Below are 19,578 nucleotides of genomic sequence, written 5' to 3'. Positions count from 1 at the left end.
GTGTGAGCTACGGTTGAGAAAAGGTGTTTGTTTGTTTGTTTTAAGCTGAGCCATCCTGCTACCTGATGGCAGCTTAGCGGCTGCTCAGCTTGGGCCAGGAATTGAACCGCTGTTGCTCAGAGCTCAAACTCTTTTTTCTTATTTTTTTAAATTTTTATTGGGGAATTGGGGGGATGGGAACAGCGCTGAGGAATTGGGGGAAGGGGAACAGACAAGTTGTTGTCATTTTGTTCTTCAGTCTAGTTGTGGAGGACGTTGCTTCACTGGCCCAAGTTGGAACCATCATTGCACTCTTCCCTGGTGAGGCACATCAGTCGCTGGCTTCTGGATGGCCGCTCACTGCAGCTGCTGGCTGCTCACGCTGGCTGCTGGCTATACACGGTAGCCCATGGCAACCCACTGCCACAGGGGCTGCAGCCCACGCCGTCACCGGCGACTCATGGCAGCCCAGCTCCAGGTTGAGCTGTTGTTCAGCATCTTAGTTGTGGAGGGAGTGTCACTGGCCCTCATATGTGGGATCTGAACCGGGGCCCTCTGGCATCCCAAGCGAGTTCTTAACCATCGCGCCACTCGGCCAGCCCTCAGAGCTCAAACTCTTGAGTGAGCTCTTAACCAACTGAGCCACTCGGCCAGCCCCTTGAGAGAAGGTGTGTTTTAAAGTGTGCATTAAATAATCCTCCATCATGACAATGTTCCATGTCACACATTGCTTCTGGTAATAGCAATTTCTGTCAAATAAAAATATTACTGTGTGTCCTCATTCACCTTATTCACCAGACCTGGCACCATGCAACTTCTGGCTCTTCCCCAAAGTCAAAATTATTCAGGACATCGAGGAAACCACAACAGCGCAACTAAAGACACCCACCAGAGAGGACTTCCAGAACTGCTTCAGAAAGTGGCAAGAATGATGATAAGTGTGTTTGAAGCAAGGGGGAGTATTTTGAGGAGGAGTAATGGCAATGTGTCTTTTACTGTAATAATTTTTTTTATTTAAACATTCACCATATTGTTTGATCATACCTCATATAGTGTGTTTCCTACACAATACATACATGATCAGATTATGTACCAGTGAGAACCTTTTTATTCATCTTGATCTACATAAAGACAGCATGTTATGATCCTTACAGGTAGTATTCATGAAAGCAAATGCACTAAATACCAAAAGTCACACTAGTCTAGGATTTGAATACTGTTGAATAACTTTGAGATAGCTAGGAAGAGATAAGTACTATTTATAGAGTTCAGGACACCTAAAAATGCAGAGCTATCATCTGATTAAAAAAACAAACAAAAACAAAACCTTGAATATTAGCAACCTTCTGGACCAAATTGTATGACAGAAATTTTGTCAAAGATATTCCTCAGTAACAGTGAATTTTATTACTGGGGCACAACAGTGTCCAGTGAAGTAGAGACAGAATACCCAGACAAGAAAGCCAAAAGGTCATTAGGAACATTGTCAAGGTAGCCATGTGTCAGGGTGGCATCAGGTTCTAAATCAGTTAAGGGGCAAAGATATCAACCAACTCCCCTGATAACTTCTATGCTTAACCTGTCTCCTTCTAGTTCCCTAACTGTGGGGGTTTTTCCGTCCCTCTTTGCTGCTATGTTATTCTCTCTTGGCCATTCATGTATCCCCATTGCTTTGACTCAACACCAAGAAGAAGTCTCACAGAGGTCTCTTAACCCTGGTCTTCCTGAGCGTTCGCTGTGTGTCTCCATATGCCTGCAGGGCACCTCGACCCTCATGTGCCAGACACACCTGAAATCCAATTAGACAGAAACAGGGTAGCTGCCAACAATCCCAGTCACTAAACCTCAGCATCCTTTACTCCCTATTCTCTCTTCTCTTCGCTGTTCATGTTTAATCAGATGATGATATTGTGGCTCTATGCTGGCAACGTCTCTCTAATCTAGTTTCTTTTCCTGTCTAGTGCCAGACTGTGACTGACTTCCATGTCCCTGTTTTGCCCCCTTCAATCCACTTGCACTGGACAATGGTCATCCCTCTTCAGCTTCAATACTCTCCTGCTCAAAAACCTTCAATATTTCTCTCAGCCCACAAAATAAACTCTTCCATCTGCGTTTATAGTTTCCTTAAATGAATTGTAATCTACCTTCAGACTTTCTCCTCCAGTAAATACTCCTGTGTGACTTTTGCCCCCAGCCTGAACCACCACTCGTGACTTTGGAGCTCACTTTCCTTCCCAGGTCCCATTCCTGTCCCATATGCCACGCTGTGCCTAGAAAGTCTTCCTCCCCATGTGTTCACCAAGACCCTACTCTTCCTTCACGGTCCAGCACAGCTGGGTCTGAGGCATGAAGCCCTCCTAAATCATCCCAATCTGATACTCTGGTTTCTCTTCAGAGCATATAAATCTTTCGCCTTTTACTAAACCATCTCAGTCCGTGGTCATTCAGACCCCAGGGTGACTCTGAATTCCTCTCTGTTGTACTTCTTAAATGGCACTGGTCACATCCAGTAATATGCAAACTTTTCTGTTCTAGATTTGTCAGGCTACTTGAGGATCGGCCTTGCGTCTTATTCTCTTTTCCTGGGCTCACTAACATAGTGATTTAATATTGAAATAGCTATCATAGTAGCTACATAGCTGTCCTATCCAGCTTTACAATGTTTTAATGTTTAATCATGAGGTCTGAGAACCAGTCAATAAGCACACGTCACTACCTCCTACTGCCTCTATTGCCATCACCTTAGCCCAAACCACCACCAGTTCTGCTGGGTCACTGAAATGGCCTCTTCACTAGCCTCTCCATGTCCACCTGCCCCAACCTCAACCTCTATAAGGCAGCCAGGCAATATTTTAAAAATATAAGTCAGTTCATATCACTCCCTTATTTAGGAACCTTTCAGACCTTCTCCAAAGGAAAGGCTTAAAGTGATGATAATCTAATTGGAAAGGAAGACTGGGAAAATTGTGTTGATGTCATATTTGCACACCAAGAACACTGCTTCTTAATCAGAGTGTAAATGGTTGAAGGTGCCTCGGGGTCGCTGATGGAGAAAGGTAAAATGTACCCCAAAACACACGGCTGTGGGTACCTGGTTCCAAGCTGGAGCATATTTAAATGGGAAGAATCAGAAGGGAGGTGGAGCCCACCCCCTCACCCCCCGCTCGTGTCTAGGTCCTGCCTTGGTTTGGAATCTACTAGAAGTTTCTCTCTCTTGCTCCCTCCTCTTCCTTCTTTTGCATTTGTTCCCCTCCTAACTCTCAGAGCCTCCTGCCACCTGCCTCTCTCCTTCTTCCTTCCTGGGGGCTGCGTGTCTTTTCGGGTACTTTCCCCATCTCTCTAAGGACAGAGAATTCGTGCCTGGCTTCCTTGGGCCAGGTTCGCCTGAGGGGAGAACTAGAGGCAAGCGCAGGAGTTCTACTTATGAAATGAGAGTATTGAAGGAGTCAGAGTCTATAAATACAACATTTCCCCTTGAATGAGGACAAATCCATTCAGTCGAGTGACAGAGCAGTATCATTTTCACAGGTGCAAGAAGAAATCCTCAGCTTACACAGAGAACCAAACCCCTTGTGATGATTTAAAGAAATGAAAGAACAGAGTCCATACACACCGCCTACAAGAAACTCCATGCACATTATCACAGGGGAAAAGCATTTGCTGCTTGCTCTTCATGCTGTCGGGGGGACGAAAAGAGAGAGAAGCTTATTGAAGTGCTACCCACCTCCAAGCTCCATGTCTGCCCCAAGACGAGTTGTGAATAGCTGGTGTGCTTCTGAGACACCCAAGGCAGCAAGCTTTGTGTGTGGCTCCAAGATATCTCTATGAAAATTCAGGGAACTTGCTTCAGACTGAAATAGTAGCTGCCCTCCCCTATCCTCATGGATCCTCGTGTTTCTTCTGGAACTAGGCCTGTCAACTGCACAGAGGCTTATTGTTTGCATCCGGGGAGACAGTTCTGGGTTAGTCAGAAGCTAAATGCTTAGCAGGGGTAATAAGACTAGAGCTTGCCCTGATTAACTCCCTTAGTTTTGCCAGGCTGAGAAAAGAAGGGAACCCATCTACATTCTAAACCGCACTTGGCCGTGAAAGACCTTTCAGGTGGCAGCCTGTGCATCGTGCTCAGAAACCAGCAGGTATGTTCTGCACTTTCGCAGTGACAGGTCCCCGTCCAATGACCAGGCAGCTGGTGTAATGTCCCAGAAATCCTGACTAGGCATTAGGTGTCATGGAGGCAGTCTGGCAACAGGGCAAGGAGAAGTCAGGTAACTAGATCTGCTTTTTTTTGTTTTAATTTTATTGGGGAACAGTGTGTTTTTCCAGGGCCCATCAGCTCCAAGTCAAGTAGTTGTTTCAATCTAGTTGTGGAGGGCGCATCTCAGTGGCCCATGTGGGGATCGAACCAGCAACCTTAGTGTTATGAGCACTGTGCTCTAACTAACTGAGCTAACTGGCCATCCCAGATCTGCGTTTTAAAAACAATTGAACTGTTAGACTTTCACTTGAAGGCTGGCAGTGGCTATTAGCCCAGGGCAAGGAGGGCAGGACCACCCATTGGGAGTGTACCATCTATACCCGCAGAGGGAAGGAAATCTGCCCCCTTACCTGTCTCACACTGGCTTTTCCTGACTTCCTGACTTTTAATTTAAAAAAAATTTTTTCCAAATCATGATATCTCCCAGGTATCTGGGCTCCAAATATTTTCATGATATTTCTGAAATCTTGGAAAACCTAGTAACACACATGTAGGAGAACAAAAGCCACCAAGAGTCCTGTTCCCAGAGATGGCCACTGCTACTGTTTGATTACATTTTCTCTTTATTTTACACAGTTGAGACTATACTGGGTATAATTTTAAGATGGTGTCTTGCTTTTTTTACTGCTTAGTTCATGTGATCATAAGCATTCTCATGTCACAAAAAAGAATTCATACAATAACATGAGGGAAAAATGTATATTATTAGCAATGAATGCAAGCATTCCTTTTAGGCAAAAACTTGCCTTTTTTGAGAAAAAAAGCTCTGGGAAGAAGCCTGAGGAATGATTTGTCAGTTGCTCCAGGGAATTGAGAGAGCAAAAATATGGGAGTGACACAGAGCAGAGCTGCGGAGTCTGAGCCCCCTTGCAGACTCTCACGACAGTAAATCACCTGAGACGTGAAATGCCAGGCAGATGAGGAAGCTGGGGTTTAGGCAGCCCTGGACACGGCGGAGACAGACACACATTTGGAAGGACAGAGGCTCTTGTCATCTACACTATTAATGGGACAGCATTGCATTTTCATAAACTGCGGACTGGAGAATCAGGGCACATTAATGAGACACCTGAGAGACCAGGGGAAGGGCCTCTTACGGTCCCTAAGTTGCTATCAGGTTACATTCACAGCGGTCTTTTGATGGTTGCTTAGTGTTCTATTAAACAACAGAATCATTTAAATAACACTTTCAACAACTTTGTCTTTGGATTATTTCCTTGGACTTGAAGGCACTAAGTCAAATGGTACAGTTTTTTAGAGGAATCTGTTACATTGCCACCTGGTGTCTGAAGAATGTTGCAAGTTTTTAGGCCTACGGGCAGAGTAGTGCCAGAGCCATTTCTCTATAGCCTCACCAGCACCTCTCTGCTATTTAGGATTTACTCCTCATGCACTGCCTCCAAGATGCTTTTTTTCTGCCCAGGTAGAAGGAATCTTTCTTATAAACCCTGTACTGTCTGACTGTCACCCTTGTAAAGGCAGTGGTTATATTCCGCTTTGCATTATTATTATTAGCGTGTATATACCGTCCACTTGAACTAGATGGTAAGCAGCTTGAAGGTAGAACCTATGCCTTTCTTTTGCTTGCTGTGCAATAAATATTGAATGAGCGCAGAAGCCCACGTTTCTTGAAAAGGGTGGCAGCACCTGCCTCTCTAACTTTATGTCTCCTGACCCAGATTCCCAGGAGGATCAGGTTCTAAGAGGCGCGGTGATTGAGTCAGTGGCTGAGCACTGAGGTCATCTCTGGAGAACCCTGGAGTTCAGGAGGCCTTCTGGTAGGCTGCCAGCGAGGGAACAGTGCTGTGCTGTTTAGGAATGGGCAGGAGGCGAATGCGGCAGGGCAAGACGCTAGCATGGAGGGCTATGGAAACCATTTGAGAAGGGGAAGTTGTGACCATCGGTACACCACAGGGGCTCAGGAAGAGAATTCAGACTGACCTAACTTTTTTTTGCTGCCAGGATCATTGTTGTGGCCACTGGGGAGGTGCAAAGAGCAGGGCATTTCTGGAACCCAAGCTAAGTGCTGACAATGGTTCTTATGACACTCCTGAGTTGGGGTGCCAAAATGGGAGTTGGATGCAGAGACAAGTTGTTGCATCCATAGCTGCCTGAACAACACCGCCCTATCAGTTTGCAGAGTTGCAGATCAATGGCTAGATTTTAATGGGGAGAGATGTTTTGTTAGTTGTGGTCCTCAGAGCTTTGTTCTTGTCTGTGGAAAGGACAATCGTTTTATCAGCCACTTGGAAGAAGGTGCAGAAGGAGGAGGTAAGTCATGATCTGATAAAGGTTTGAAAGCTGGTAACGGGTGTGAATACAGTAGAAGACAGAATCAGAACCAAGAAAGGCTCAGTGAATCAGAGTGCAAGGCCCAACTTCATAAAATGAAATTTAATTTTTGGTCCCTCACAGCAATTGCACAAGTACAGAGTGGGGGACATTGAATTTCAGGTGACAGAATTTCTATGTGATGCTGCGTGGCCGTCAAACATTTCTGTGTGAATCAATACCCATATCTAGAAGACAGGGGATGATGGTTTTTCTGCTCTGTGCCAGCCCAGGCACACCCAGGGAGATGACATTCAGTGCTGGCACATCAGAGGAAAAGGGCAGAATGAGTTCATCATTCATAAGGATCAGTTGAAAGAGCAAGAAGGCTAACCCGAAAGACAGAAAACTCAGAGATTCTTGAGAGGTAGTTTCAATATCCAGAGAGGTGTCATTTGGAAGTGTGTAGAAACTTATTTTTGGGAGAGGCAGTATGGTGTCGTGGTTTTGGTAGATGGCGTTTCCCTAGATGGCAACAATAAACTCTCTCTCCTCACTTGTTCTTTTGTGTTTTGTTCTTGCCATTCTCTCCTAAAGAGATGGAATTCATCTCCCCTTGCATCTAAGCTGGCCCCAGGACTTACTTTGACCAATGGAATTAGCTTTCACCTTTGCTGATTGGAAGGCTTGTGTTGGGGGTCCAGCCGTCATGAAAAGAAGAACAACCTAGTCATTTGGCAAGAGCCGCATAGAACTCTCAACTGTCCTCGTCACGGTTCCAGATGTATGCGTGAAGTTTTCCTGAACACCCCAGTTCTAGCTGCCATCACATTCGTGAGAGACTGTGGTTGATGCCAAATGGAGCAGAAGATATGCCCAGCTGAGCCCTGCTGAAAGATCCGGTCCACAGAATTCTGAGCAAATAAAATGGTCATTGTTTTAAGCCATTAAGTTTTGAAGTGGTATGCTATTCAGCAATAAATAATCAAAACAGTGATTGAGAAGGTAGACTGTGGAGACAGACCCCTTGCTCACTTACTAGCTATTTGACCTTGAGCAAATCATTCATCTTTTTTTTTTTCCAGTTCCCTGTTCTGTAAAATAGGGAGGACCCACCTCTTGTAATTACTGTGGGGATTAAATAATTTAATGCATGAGAATCACTTGGAACAACATTCCTGTGCTGTAAAAACTACTTAGTACTGGGGTAGGTCTAGGACTAAGGGATAGAAGCTGTGAAGATACAAAATAAATTACCTATTTAAAAAAAAAAATCTCTAATGAAAATATTTAGACATGGAGTAAGCTGCCTCTGGATAGGGTGAGGTCCCCTTCCTGGGTGAATCCCAACACGAATGAGCAGCTGCTTATAGAGTTTAAGATCGATGACCTGCCAACCTTGAGCTACTGTGCTCCATCGTGCTGGGCTTGTGTCTGTGCCGGAGAAGGCACACAGTGCTTTTCTTGAAATGACTAAAACTAAATATATAAGAAAGAAGTACTCATCTGGATAAATCATTACAATTTTGAGATTACTCAACATATTTCATTTGCCGTAATGTTTTCTCATCAACCATTAATGTTACTGAATACATCTTTATGAGGTCAGCATTACCACTTCTGCAAGATAAAGGACTAGAAGCAGAGAGGCTAAATGGCTTATAAATTATTGAATGGGCTGCTTACAGCACCTTTCTGCCTGTGAATTCAAGGCTGGAACACGAGGTCCCAGCCACTCAGCTCCCTTGCTTAGTGGTGTGGTATGAAGACAGCCCCGACCTCCCCACACACAAGGGTGAAAAGGCGCAAAGACACAGAACAGATCTCACTGCACCCCTCTCCAGGTTCTGGGACAAAGAAACAGCCCTGGAATGACAGAGGTTCAGGGAAAGGCGGAGTCACTGATTCCGTAATTAGAGGAAAGGAAGGCTGGAATATAAACTTTCCTGTCTGTTAAGATCTAATAAGATGTCCGGGACCTGTTCCCAAGGGCCCTGAGAGATAACAATCCCAAAGTCACTTGCAAGCCAGCAGAATATTTCGTGCCAGCTCATTCTAAGTCAGTGACAAGGTAGGAAAAGAGAAGCAGGAGAGCAGAGGCCTGGGTGAGGGGGGCAGGGGGCGGGGCTTCAGCTTGCTTCCGGTGCGCTTCCATTTCTCCCACGCCAGCATCAAAGACAGTGATCTCCGGGCTCTAAATGAGGACAGACTGACCCACGAAACAGGGACAGGTGGTCACGTTGCTACTCACTCCGAAGCTCCACATGGGGTATTTTAATAGTGTTCTCCATCTGTCCAACCTCGGGGTTAATCCCTTCCTAATCTCAGCTGTAATAATTGGGTAATCAGACAGGACACCCCACAAAGCCCAGGCCATAGTTTTGCTGTTCTTTTTGGCTAGACTTTTCTTTCATTCGAGCAAAGTAGAGCTGACCTAGAAATTTCCTGTTTGAGCTTTAGTCTTCCACTAAACAAAAGCAGGCCCTCCTGAGAAGCCCGGATGTTTAGCAAGCAGAGCCTGTCTTGAGGGTAATTTCAGCCACGTCTCCCTGAACGTAAGGGAGTGGGAGCTGCTAAGAGCAAACCACGTGATTCTACTCTTTGCTGCAAACTAAAAAAAAATTTAAAAAGGCCCGTGGTTAGTTTGAGCTAATGAGTTCACTGGTGTGTGTCCAGGAAACATCCCAGAATGAATACATCTGCTGAGATTTCTGTCTTTTGAAAAAAGTAACCTTGTGGTGGTGGATGGTAAAAGAAACACAAATGAAAGTTGTATGAAACCGGATCAGGGACTAAACCTAAAGCGCACGAAGAAAGCCCAGTAGGAGGTTTGGATCTGGGATAGAAGTAAGCCTCACTATTTGGGGATTAACTCATCATGGAGGAAAACATAGATATTTTTTTTCAATCGAGAAAAAACTCACAGCCCAGCGGCTGAGGCCTGACCATACTGGCCTGGGCTAGAGCAAAGATACTGTTAGCCTTCAGTGGAGAGTTACACACTGAACCCAGCCTCACCTTGATGAGTCTCCTAGTTGCCATCAAGGGCCGGCATCATGGTTTATTCATAACTACACCCAACACACAGTAGACCCTCAATAAATGCTAATGGACCCAGCTAAGGCAACAAGAAGACCCTTTCTAAGAAACCCTGCAGGTGGCAATAACCACTGTCAGGCACTTAATTTCGTTTATTTCAAACATGCACTAAATGTATTTGTTTTAAACAATAAATATGTTTTCCAAAGGAGGAGACTAAAGGGTATGAAGAGAGAGCTGGAACGGGAGGTAGAGATTGGAACACCAAGGTCTTGCGATCTAATATACCGTCTTGTGGGAGGAGGAAACACGAAGGACAGTGAACCCACTGGGGGACATGGAATGCTCCCTTTCTCCAGTGTAGCTGTACAATGGGTTGATTTGTAGCAGATTCTGCTCATTGACTGTTCTAATCTGAGAAGTGTTATTATTATTATTATTATTATTTGCATAAGACAATAAACTTCAAGAGCCAAGGTCCCAAACTAAGCAGTACATTTAAAAGAATATGTGTGTTTTTGTCTGTTGGCTCAGATGACTTAAGACCCCAAAACTCTGGTGAATAGCAGGTAATAAGTTAGAGGGGAAGAAAGAATGCAGAGGGTCTTTACAAAGGGGCTCTGCTCCCTACACCTACACCCAGTTAGCGCCAAAGGATGAGACCCACCCCCCTCCACGGCTTGGGTTGCTGAGAGCAGAAAGGACCCTGCTGCTGTGTGTCTGGAGCTCCTGTGTGTGTCCCCTGTACCATCAGGGCAGGGGCAGGGAAGGAGATGTTACAATATGGGGCAGGGTGGAACCAGAGTGGCTTGGGAGAGCTAGGGAACTTTCTTGTGTCTCTGAGACTGAAGCTGAAGTTGCTGAGAAAGGGAGCCAGTGATCCAGAAAGTCTCATGTTTTGAAGAGGGGATGTGAGGCCAAGAGCAGCCTGCTTGGTGACCAGAGACCACGTGGGAATGATGGCCCTGGGCAGAGGCCCTGCCTTAGCTTCACAGAGTGGTTCATGCATACTGTCTGTCTGCTGAGAGGACTGTGTGATGCTGCTTTATGTCAAGAAGCAGATACGAGTAGAGTTTCTTGAAGATGTGTGCAAGTACACCAAGGGGACATGTGCTTGGGCTTTTGGTCATTTTCTGCAGCCCCCTCCAGGCTCACGCTCTTGAATTCCTGTGACTTGCCTCCTCATTAACACTTGTGGGCCCTCAACTTGGACTTGGTTCTCTTTTGCATCCCTGCTAGGATTAGCTAATTCTCACTGCTGAGTCTGGCCACTCCCTAAAGTGCACTCATCCATGCCCAGAGACCTGGCATCTAGCCTGCATGCCCTCTGCTACCTGATCGCATTGTGCTCTGTTTTTGGCTTTCCTGTGCCCACACTGGTGCTGACAGCTTGAAGGGATCCCACTCCACTCTGCAATCTGAGATGGACTATATACTAGGAGTAGCTCTAGCCAATAGCAGACCAGGAGAAAAGGGAATTCTGGGGAGGAGCAGACTAACGGTTATGGTGTAACATAAGCCACTCTGGCTTATGTGCAGAAGCTAGGAGAACAATAATTGCCACAGTGTTTCTTTCATTCTATCTTATCCACTACTTGGGAACTCAGACACACCTCTTAGGTTCCTCCTGGATAATCCTGAGAGATATGTATGCCAAGATCTAGTCTTCCACCATTGGCCACCACCATTTCTTTCTTGTTTACTCCAGCTGGCAGTGATACTGTCCTCTCACTGCTGGCAACCCCAGAAGTGCCATCTATGACCTTGAAATCTGCAGAGGACCCACACTTGCTGGAGCAATCTATGTCCGGTATGAACCTACCACCATTAACGTCTGTGCCAAGGTCACTCACTGGTGACCGTGCTGAAGGAACGGTCTCCACTGCCAGCAGTGATGCTTTGTGGATGGAGTTGTGTCTCCTCAAAAGATACGTTCAAGTCCTAACACCTGGTACCTGCAAATTGGACCTTATTTGGAGATTGGGTCTTTGCAGATGAGACTAAGACGTAAATTAAGACACAGATAGACATGTGGGGACAGCCTCGTGTGGAGACAAAGATAGAGTTTGGAGTGATGTGTCTAGAAACTGAGGGATGCCAGTGGGTGTCAGCAGTGACTAGAAGCTGGCAGAGAGTCCTGGAACTGCCCCAGTGCCAGCCTTGCCAGCTGCCGCAGGGCCCATGCCCCCTGGGATCCACCAGCATTACAGACACGTGCTCATTTGCTTTTATTTGGTCTTTTATCATGCACTCCCTTGCTCTAGGATCCAGGTTCATACCCATGGGGGCGGGGCCCAGGTGACATCTTATGAGTGGTGACACCTGCCGAGTCAGAACACCTCATACCCTGAGCTTCCCAGTCCCTCCAGAATCAACATGGGACCCTCTCACCTCTTGAGATGAGAGCTCTCCCCTCAGCAGCCTCAGCTGTATACTGGGGTTAATGCAGAAAATTACATTTGCTGGGCTATTTACACTTGCATGTCACTATTTAGAAATGAATTTCTCCTCTGAAAAAACATACACCCAGAACAGCTATTAACCCACAGTGCAACTGATGTTCAGGAAAAATCAGGAATCAAAATATGCAAAAGAAAGCAAAAACTTCAGTCTAGCTCAGGGCTCACTGCACCCAGACCTCTTTTGTCCTCACCCTGCCCACTCTGGGCTAGAGCCTTCCCCAGGAAGAAGGGTACAGGAAAGTGCTGTCGTGTTGACCCCTGGTCCAAGCTCCCTGCTAGAGATATCCACATCTTTCTCTCCTGGCAACTGTGCACTTCACCTTGTGTGAGGCCCACAGCATCCCTCGGAGGGCAAGGAAAGGCCTCGGATATCTGTACAGAGTGGACTGGGGGTGAGGGCCAAGGTTAGCAAAGCTGGGGCTCTTCCTGATAGTCCTCATAAGAGGGACCTTGGGTTGGAAGATATTTGAGGGTCTTCACTAGCATCACAGGTCTTCTAAAGCTCACCTTGGATGACAGTCACGGCGGCGGGGGAGAGGGGGGTGATGAAGATGGACAGGAGCAGGGAGCTGGTATTTCCAACTGCGCTGGGGTCCTGGGCAGACCTAAAGGTCTGGGGGATGGGAGGTGTTGGTCCCAATTCAAGTATCATTTCCAAACTTCACTGACTCACAGCCAGCAGCCTCCTTCACGGGGATGCTGTGACCGAGAGCCCCACAGCAGCAGCCATACCATCGCTTGAAGGGCAGCCCCTCACCCAGCCTTTTCCACATTATCTTCTGTGAGGTTCCCCTGAAACTGAAAATCCCACTCAGTAAGCTTAGGACACAGGCAGGGGCCCGGCTGGTTAGAAGACACCCTGAAAAAGGAATTGAAGATAACAATGAGGATAAGCTCTCAAATGATTCTTCCTGTGTTTCTCTTTTTTTTTCTTGCTTTGATTATCCTGCTCCACAGACACTAGCTACCCAGAGAGAGGAGCCCCGCCTGAACAACAAACCCTCCCTTGTGCCAAAAAAGAAAAGCACGCACATGTCTCTAGCAGAACCCACTTGCTGTTTACATTTGTGAAGCATCCTGTCATTTTGGAACAGCGTTTTTTTTAAACATTTGCCCCTTTCTCTATCCCTTTCTACTTAAATTTTCTGCTCACTATCAAAATTGGGGTGGAGTGAGGGCAGTAGCAGGGGAGGGGAGAAAAAATGAAAGATGAAACCAAAACCCCAAACAGGGGATACTTCTGGTAAAGTTATCTTCACTGTCACAATCTGTCTTTCAGGAAAAAAAGTCACCATTTTGTGCAAATGCAATCTTTTGCTTCCCCCGCACTTGACAGTGAAGAGCAACTTAAGGTGCAGGTAAACCTTTACAATGGTTCCTAACAATAGTCTTTGACTGGAGCTCAACCCTCCTGCTCGCCTGCTGGGGGTGGGGTGGAAGGGTGTTCTCCTCACCCATCCGGTTCTTCTGGTAAGGTCCTTGTAAGCGGGCCTCACTGTCCTTTCTCTGATAGTCCCAATAACAAGGACCTTGAGTTGAAGGACAAGGGAGGGCCCTCAAGTCACACCACAGCTTCTAAAGCTCACCCTGCCCCATGCCTTCCTGTCTTCTGATGGTTCTGGGGGATCATCACATTCTCTTACCTTAGGCTGATGACTCCCCACTGTCACTGGGTCACCCTCCCCAGACTGAAGACTGCTTTGTCCCTTTCTCTTTGTTTGAGTTTCTATGTCCCAAAGGAATGATAGCTATCCCAGAGTCCTTGCCAAATTTCTCCCAGGCGGCTCAAGGATTCTCATGTAAATAAGTCTGACCTTTGACCTGTCCTGCTAGGTTAGAGTTCCCAGTGGGTAAGTAGGTTCACCTTCTTTCAAGTGTCCGCTCAGGGCTAGAGAACCAGAGATTTTATAGACTGCTTCATTTTCACTGAGCTCAGTCACAAACTGCTTCAGACTGACACAGCTATGTAGTAATCCACATAGCTAAGCAATTGTATGGTGTGTATAAAAGAACTGAGACAGATTTTCAGTTGTCCTCAAAAGGTTGTGAAGAAATAACAAATGAGTTTCTCTTTATAGTTCCTCACACCTGTTCTCTCCCAGAGGCAGTAAGGACCCTGATTCGCCATGGCAAGTGGTCAACTGAAATTGGGGACAGCCTCTCTCTGGTTTTTACACCCTGTCTGGGAGAGGTGCATGCTAAGAGTGGGAGAGAGCTGATGGGATTAGAAGGCTGGGAATAAAAACCTCTCCTGAATCTAAACTCACTGATTTTTTCATTTTACAAAGCAGCATTCTTGGTAAAAATCAGCAGGAAAAGGCAAGGATGCAGATATTAACTCCAAGGCCTACATTCAAACCCGCTGTGTTCCGTGCTACAGAAGCTGCAATGGCCGACAGTACAACTCCAACGTCAACCAATGGCGATGGAGGTTTCTGAGTGTAATGCAAGTAGCACACAAGAAATGAAGCTCAAGATGGTTCAGGAAAAGATTGCTATCCGTATATATGTAAATATTACTTATTATTAAATAATTTAATAAACAGCAATAAATAATATATAATATTGGGTTGTCAGAGAAGTCATGATGCATTTTTGCAACGAAAAACAAAAAAAAATACATCATGACTTCTCTGACAACCCAATATTATTACATATTTTTAAATAATATTACACATAGAAATTATATATATGTACATACTCTCCACATTTATTTTTTTGCTAATAACCCCTCAGCCAAGATCATGAAATCAAGTGTCAAGGTTACAATTTAGCAGTCACCTTCAAAGGCAGGGCAGATCCCTAGATTGCGCTGTTACTTGGGACTAGGTTTTCCTTTTCCGAGGTCAAGCTGCAGGTTCCTGGGCACTCAGCGACCCTGCCAGGTTTTCCCCTGCTCTGTAGGAGAAGGGTTGTGGGACAACCTTGAGGGGTGTTAGGGTGTGTGTGGCGGGGAGCGAGTAGCACCAGCAGAGGCAGGAGTCGTGCCCATGTCGTGCTGGATGGAAAAGGAGAGGGTAGACACTGGATTCCAAGGACTACCTGTGGAGTGGACCTGAGATTCTCAAACTGTGTCCTCTATCCTCAGCTCGGTCCATTGCGACCAAATGCAGACTGGGCAGTATCTTGGATGACCTCAGACCCAGTAGCTGGAGTCCCAAAAGCTGTGGTAGTCCCAAAGGACCAGTCAACTCCCACCCCACAGAACTGTGGCACTTTCCTGGCAGAGAGTTGCTAATCTGTATTTCACTGATGGCTGGTGTTACTATAGCAAGAATCAGAACAGGCAATAATAAGGTTTCAACACCGACCTGGAGATTGTGCTCAGCACGGGACCAAACACGGATGTAGACAGACACACTCCATGTCTGCTGGACTTGGTATCCAAATATTAAGGACAGACACGAAGGGTTTGGGAAAGGCACACAGATTCATGATACCAAGGATAGGTGATAAGAAGACTAGGCATTTTGTGTTGGTTGAAATTTTTTTTTTTGGTCTATTTTGGGGGCATTTTGTGAAAGAGCAAATGTAAAGGAGGAATCTGAAGGTGGGTAAGATTGGATGGAATTTGAATTCCATAATTACGACTCTAATTTCTGCAATCAGCTCGAGGCTCTGTTGCCTGCTCTTGCCACAAGAAAACACTATGCAGCGCAAAGCCAAGTCGGATGGATCTGAAGTGGGTTAGGGTGTTATATAAGCCCTTGGCGGGCGGGAGATGGTCTTTTAAGTGTGTTCCAGCAGCAGCAGCCGGCGGCGGCGGCGGCGGCGGCAGCGGTAGCAGCAGCGGCAGCGGCAGCGGCAGCGGCAGCAGGAGCAGCACCGCAGCAGCAGCCGCAGCAGCAGCCGCAGCAGAGTGGCTCAGGTTGATTTAGAATACGGATGACAGTGGCCTGGCGCGAGCCCACGGCTGACGAAAGCTGCTGATCCCGCTCGGTTTCCATGGAGACGAGCGAGCGCGGTGGCGGCGGCGGGGCTGTCAGCGCGCGCGGCGGCGGCGGTCGCGCGTCCGCGGGGGTCTGCAGGAGGAAGGAGGAGGCCGGGGCCGGGACCCTCGCGGCAGACATGGACTTGCCTTGTGATTGTGCTGCCGAAACTCCGGCCGCCGAGCAGCCGTCGGGGAAGATTAACAAAGCCGCTTTCAAATTATTCAAGAAGAGGAAATCCGGTGGCACCATGCCCAGCATATTTGGGGTCAAAAACAAAGGGGATGGGAAAGGCTCGGGTCCGACGGGCATGGTGAGGAGCAGGACCCACGACGGACTCGCCGAGGTGGCGGTGCTGGAGAGCAGCAGGAAGGAGGAGCCGCGCGGCGGGGGCGACGCCGGCGGGGGCCGCGGCGGGGGTCGGCCGAACCCCGGTCCCCCCAGAGCGGCCGGGCCCGGCGTGGGCTCGCTAGCCAGCAGCTCCGTGGCTAAGTCACACAGCTTCTTCTCCCTGTTGAAAAAGAACGGGAGGTCGGAAAATGGCAAAGGGGACCCGGCAGATGCAGGCAAGGCTGGCGGCAAACAAAAGAGGGGGCTGAGAGGGCTCTTCAGCAGCGTGCGCTGGCACAGGAAGGACAAGCGCTGCAAGGAGGGGGCGCGCGAGGCGCGCGCGGGGGGCCCGGGCGGCCTTACCCTGCCGGGGTCGCTCACGGCCAGCCTGGAGTGCGTCACGGAGGAAGCGCCCCGACCCGCGTGCGCGCCGGAGAACCCCAGCAGGGACGCGCCGCCAGACCCAGCAGGTGAGCCCGGAGGGGGAAAGCCGGGGCCGGCCTCCGCGGATCGAGAGGCCGAGAGCCCCGGGGTCCCTGACGCCACCGGCGCCCAGGGAGAGGACGCCGTGGGGCATCGGCGCGCCGAGGAGCCCCGGGCACCCCCCGAGCTGGGCGCTGGGGAGGTCCGGACGGCCGAGGATGCTTCCAGGACAGGTGACGTTCCGATAAAGACTGTCCCCCTTGTCGACTCCGACTGTGGCAGTGGCCGGGCGTCTGCCGTCCCTGACCCTTCCTCTGTCGATCCACCCTCAGACCCATCGGCCGATCGTATTTGTTTGATGTTTTCTGACGTTACTTCACTGAAAAGCTTTGACTCTCTTACAGGCTGTGGAGATATTATTGCAGACCAAGAGGACGAGGCAGGTCCCAGCTGTGACAAGCATGCCCCCGGGCCAGGCAAGCCAGTTCTCTCTAAAAAGAACCCCAGCGTGGTGGCCTACCAAGGAGGAGGGGAGGAGATGGCGAGCCCGGATGGGGTGGATGACACCTATCTCCAGGAATTCTGGGACATGCTCTCCCAGACTGAGGACCAAGGACAAGGGCCCCCAGAGGGAGCGGCGAAGGCGGCGGCAGCACTGGACGCCAAGGTGGTACCTGAGACCTCCAAAGATGCCAGGTGTGCAGAAGCGGCCAAGGACATGTCCTTGGTCAAGCGCAGGAGGCTCAACCGGATACCCATTGAGCTCCATCCCAAAGAGGAACCTAAGCACCTGGAGAAGGAGCAGCAGGAAGGCGTTCCCAACAGTGACGAGGGCTACTGGGATTCCACCACTCCGGTCCCAGAGGAAGACGGCACGAGCAGCGGGAAGAAGGCAAGCATACCCCGGGATAGCTACAGTGGTGATGCGCTCTACGATCTCTACACGGATCCGGATGCAAGCCCAGCAGTCCCTCCCGCCAACGAGGAGACATCCTGCGTGTCCCGGTTAAAGCCCGTGTCTCCAGTCACCATCACCTGTCCACTGCGAACACCAGGCAGTTTGCTGAAAGACTCTAAGATCCCTATCAGCGTCAAGCACCTTGCGAACCTTCCATCTAGCCATCCTGTGGTGCACCAGCAACCAGCCAGGAGTGAGGTGCCCAGAACCAAAATCCCGGTGTCCAAAGTGCTGGTCCGCAGGGTCAGCAACAGGGGCTTGGCTGGGACCACCATCAGGGCAGCGGCATGCCACGACAGTGCCAAAAAGTTGTGAGGTCTTCATTGGACCACATGTCAAGGAATACAACTCCCTGGAAACCTGGAAAAATATAAGTTTTGCTTCCCCTAAGAAAGGCTTTTAGGACTGTCCCTGCTCCAGAGCCTAGAACAAGGAGACCTTGGTGGCCAACTGGGGCAGGAGACACTAGAGAGGGGATGTCACACATGGGATTCTCCTCCCAAGATAAGTCCCTGACAATTATTTTCAAGCACTTTTTTTTCTTTTTTACCTTTTAAAAAATATTTTTCTCTCTTTTTTTCTTTAATGCACTGAACACTCGGAAGTCACCTTTACTTGCCTTTGCAGAAAGCAGGACTTAACCAAACTGAAGTGTCACGCCATATTTGGTGGTGCCAGAGTCCAGAGGGCCTGGAGGAAGCTTTGCGTCTTATTTCGTTGCCTTCCTGAGATAAAGTTTAATTTCTCTTCCCTTCCCTTCCCTTCCCTTCCCTTCCCTTCCCTTCCCTTCCCTCTCCTTTCCTTTCCAGGAAAAAAAACAAAAAAGACCCTTTGCTGTAGCACTGTGTGGAAAACACCTACGAAGCTGAAAGAGCCAGGTATTTACCTGATGGGCAGAGGGCATCATTCCTTGGCAGAAAATTTGCCTACTTTCAGTCGCTAGGTATGCCAATAGGTAAATATCTACCACTGGGACAAGAAAGGAGAGTTTTGGTTTGTTTGGTTTAGATCATTTGTTTGGGGAGAAATAAAAAGCTCAGCAGAGCAGGCTTTTCCGTTTTTGTTTTTTTCCCACCCTGTGCAGAAATCAGGATTGGGGAAAGATTTCACTAAACACCAATAGACCCGGTATTTTAGCATTTATAAACTATCACCTTTTCATGTGTACATAATGCATATTTTACAGTTTATGCAGCTGTTAACATTTTATAATCTGTCTGTAACCTCGAGTTTAAAATCTGGTTTTATAGCTGGATTTTGGTAACTGTCCTCAAAACACTGGTGTTCTCTTATGTGCTGTGTAACCTGAAGCAATTCTGTTTTTGTTTTATATGGGTTCTCTGGCTTTCAATGCAGGAAAAAGAAATCTATTGTTGAGCAATAGTTCTGCCTTGTCTTGGGTAAGAGTCTATTTGTTTCTCCCCCAAGCCTTGGTTTTCAGAGATTTTACCTTCGATATAAAAATTTTTGGATTCAACCATTCTTCCATATGGGGAGTGTAAAATGAGGAACACATAATGAATAACAATAGAAAAATATCATTTTTTCATGCCATTTGACTTCTGCTCTATATAGACTTAGGACTGAGATAAGTATGTTCAGAATCTGACACTGACAAGCTTATGTATCATAAACACTTTATGCCAAGATTTTTTTGAAAAGTGACTTACTTTGTGTATGTTCTCTATTATTTGAAGTGAAACATGTATTTCAGAAAGCATTCCCATATGCCTGGGTGGTTTGAATAATACACTGAAGCAGTTCCTCGAACACTATTAATGCCTAATGATTCTATAGTATCATCTGAGATGCACTTCAGTGTATTTAATCAAAAGACCAGAGCTTGTACTTGGAGGTGATTCGTGGTATCAGGAAGATTAGACATACTCAAAGGAAACGACACATATGTAAATGACAAATACGTCTATGTAG

The 19,578-nt window shown here is 47.6% G+C and overlaps 1 protein-coding gene across 3 annotated transcripts; it reads left to right on the top strand.

Moving 5' to 3' along the window:
• The first annotated feature begins 14,714 nt into the window (after positions 1-14,714).
• On the top strand, positions 14,715-18,347 carry AMER2 (APC membrane recruitment protein 2). 3 transcript variants are annotated; one of them, XM_019651430.1, is made up of 2 exons: positions 14,715-16,735; positions 17,093-18,347. In XM_019651430.1, the coding sequence occupies exons 1-2, from the start codon at positions 15,952-15,954 to the stop codon at positions 17,959-17,961; spliced, it is 1,653 nt and encodes a 550-aa protein (XP_019506975.1). In that variant the 5' UTR covers positions 14,715-15,951; the 3' UTR covers positions 17,962-18,347. The 3 variants fall into 3 exon arrangements, with proteins under 3 accessions (XP_019506975.1, XP_019506974.1, XP_019506973.1); XM_019651429.1 differs by having other exon boundaries at positions 14,715-16,921; XM_019651428.1 differs by having other exon boundaries at positions 14,715-18,347.
• Positions 18,348-19,578: the final 1,231 nt, after the last annotated feature.

Source organism: Hipposideros armiger, unplaced genomic scaffold, assembly GCF_001890085.2.
Source record: "Hipposideros armiger isolate ML-2016 unplaced genomic scaffold, ASM189008v1 scaffold_160, whole genome shotgun sequence".
NCBI lineage: Eukaryota > Metazoa > Chordata > Mammalia > Chiroptera > Hipposideridae > Hipposideros > Hipposideros armiger.
This window is presented reverse-complemented; position numbering and strand designations above follow the sequence as displayed.

What these genes read in the sequence shown, in the direction of transcription:
- AMER2 (XM_019651428.1), top strand. Translation starts at nt 15,952, where the DNA reads ATGGAGACGAGCGAGCGCGGTGGCGGCGGCGGGGCTGTCAGCGCGCGC.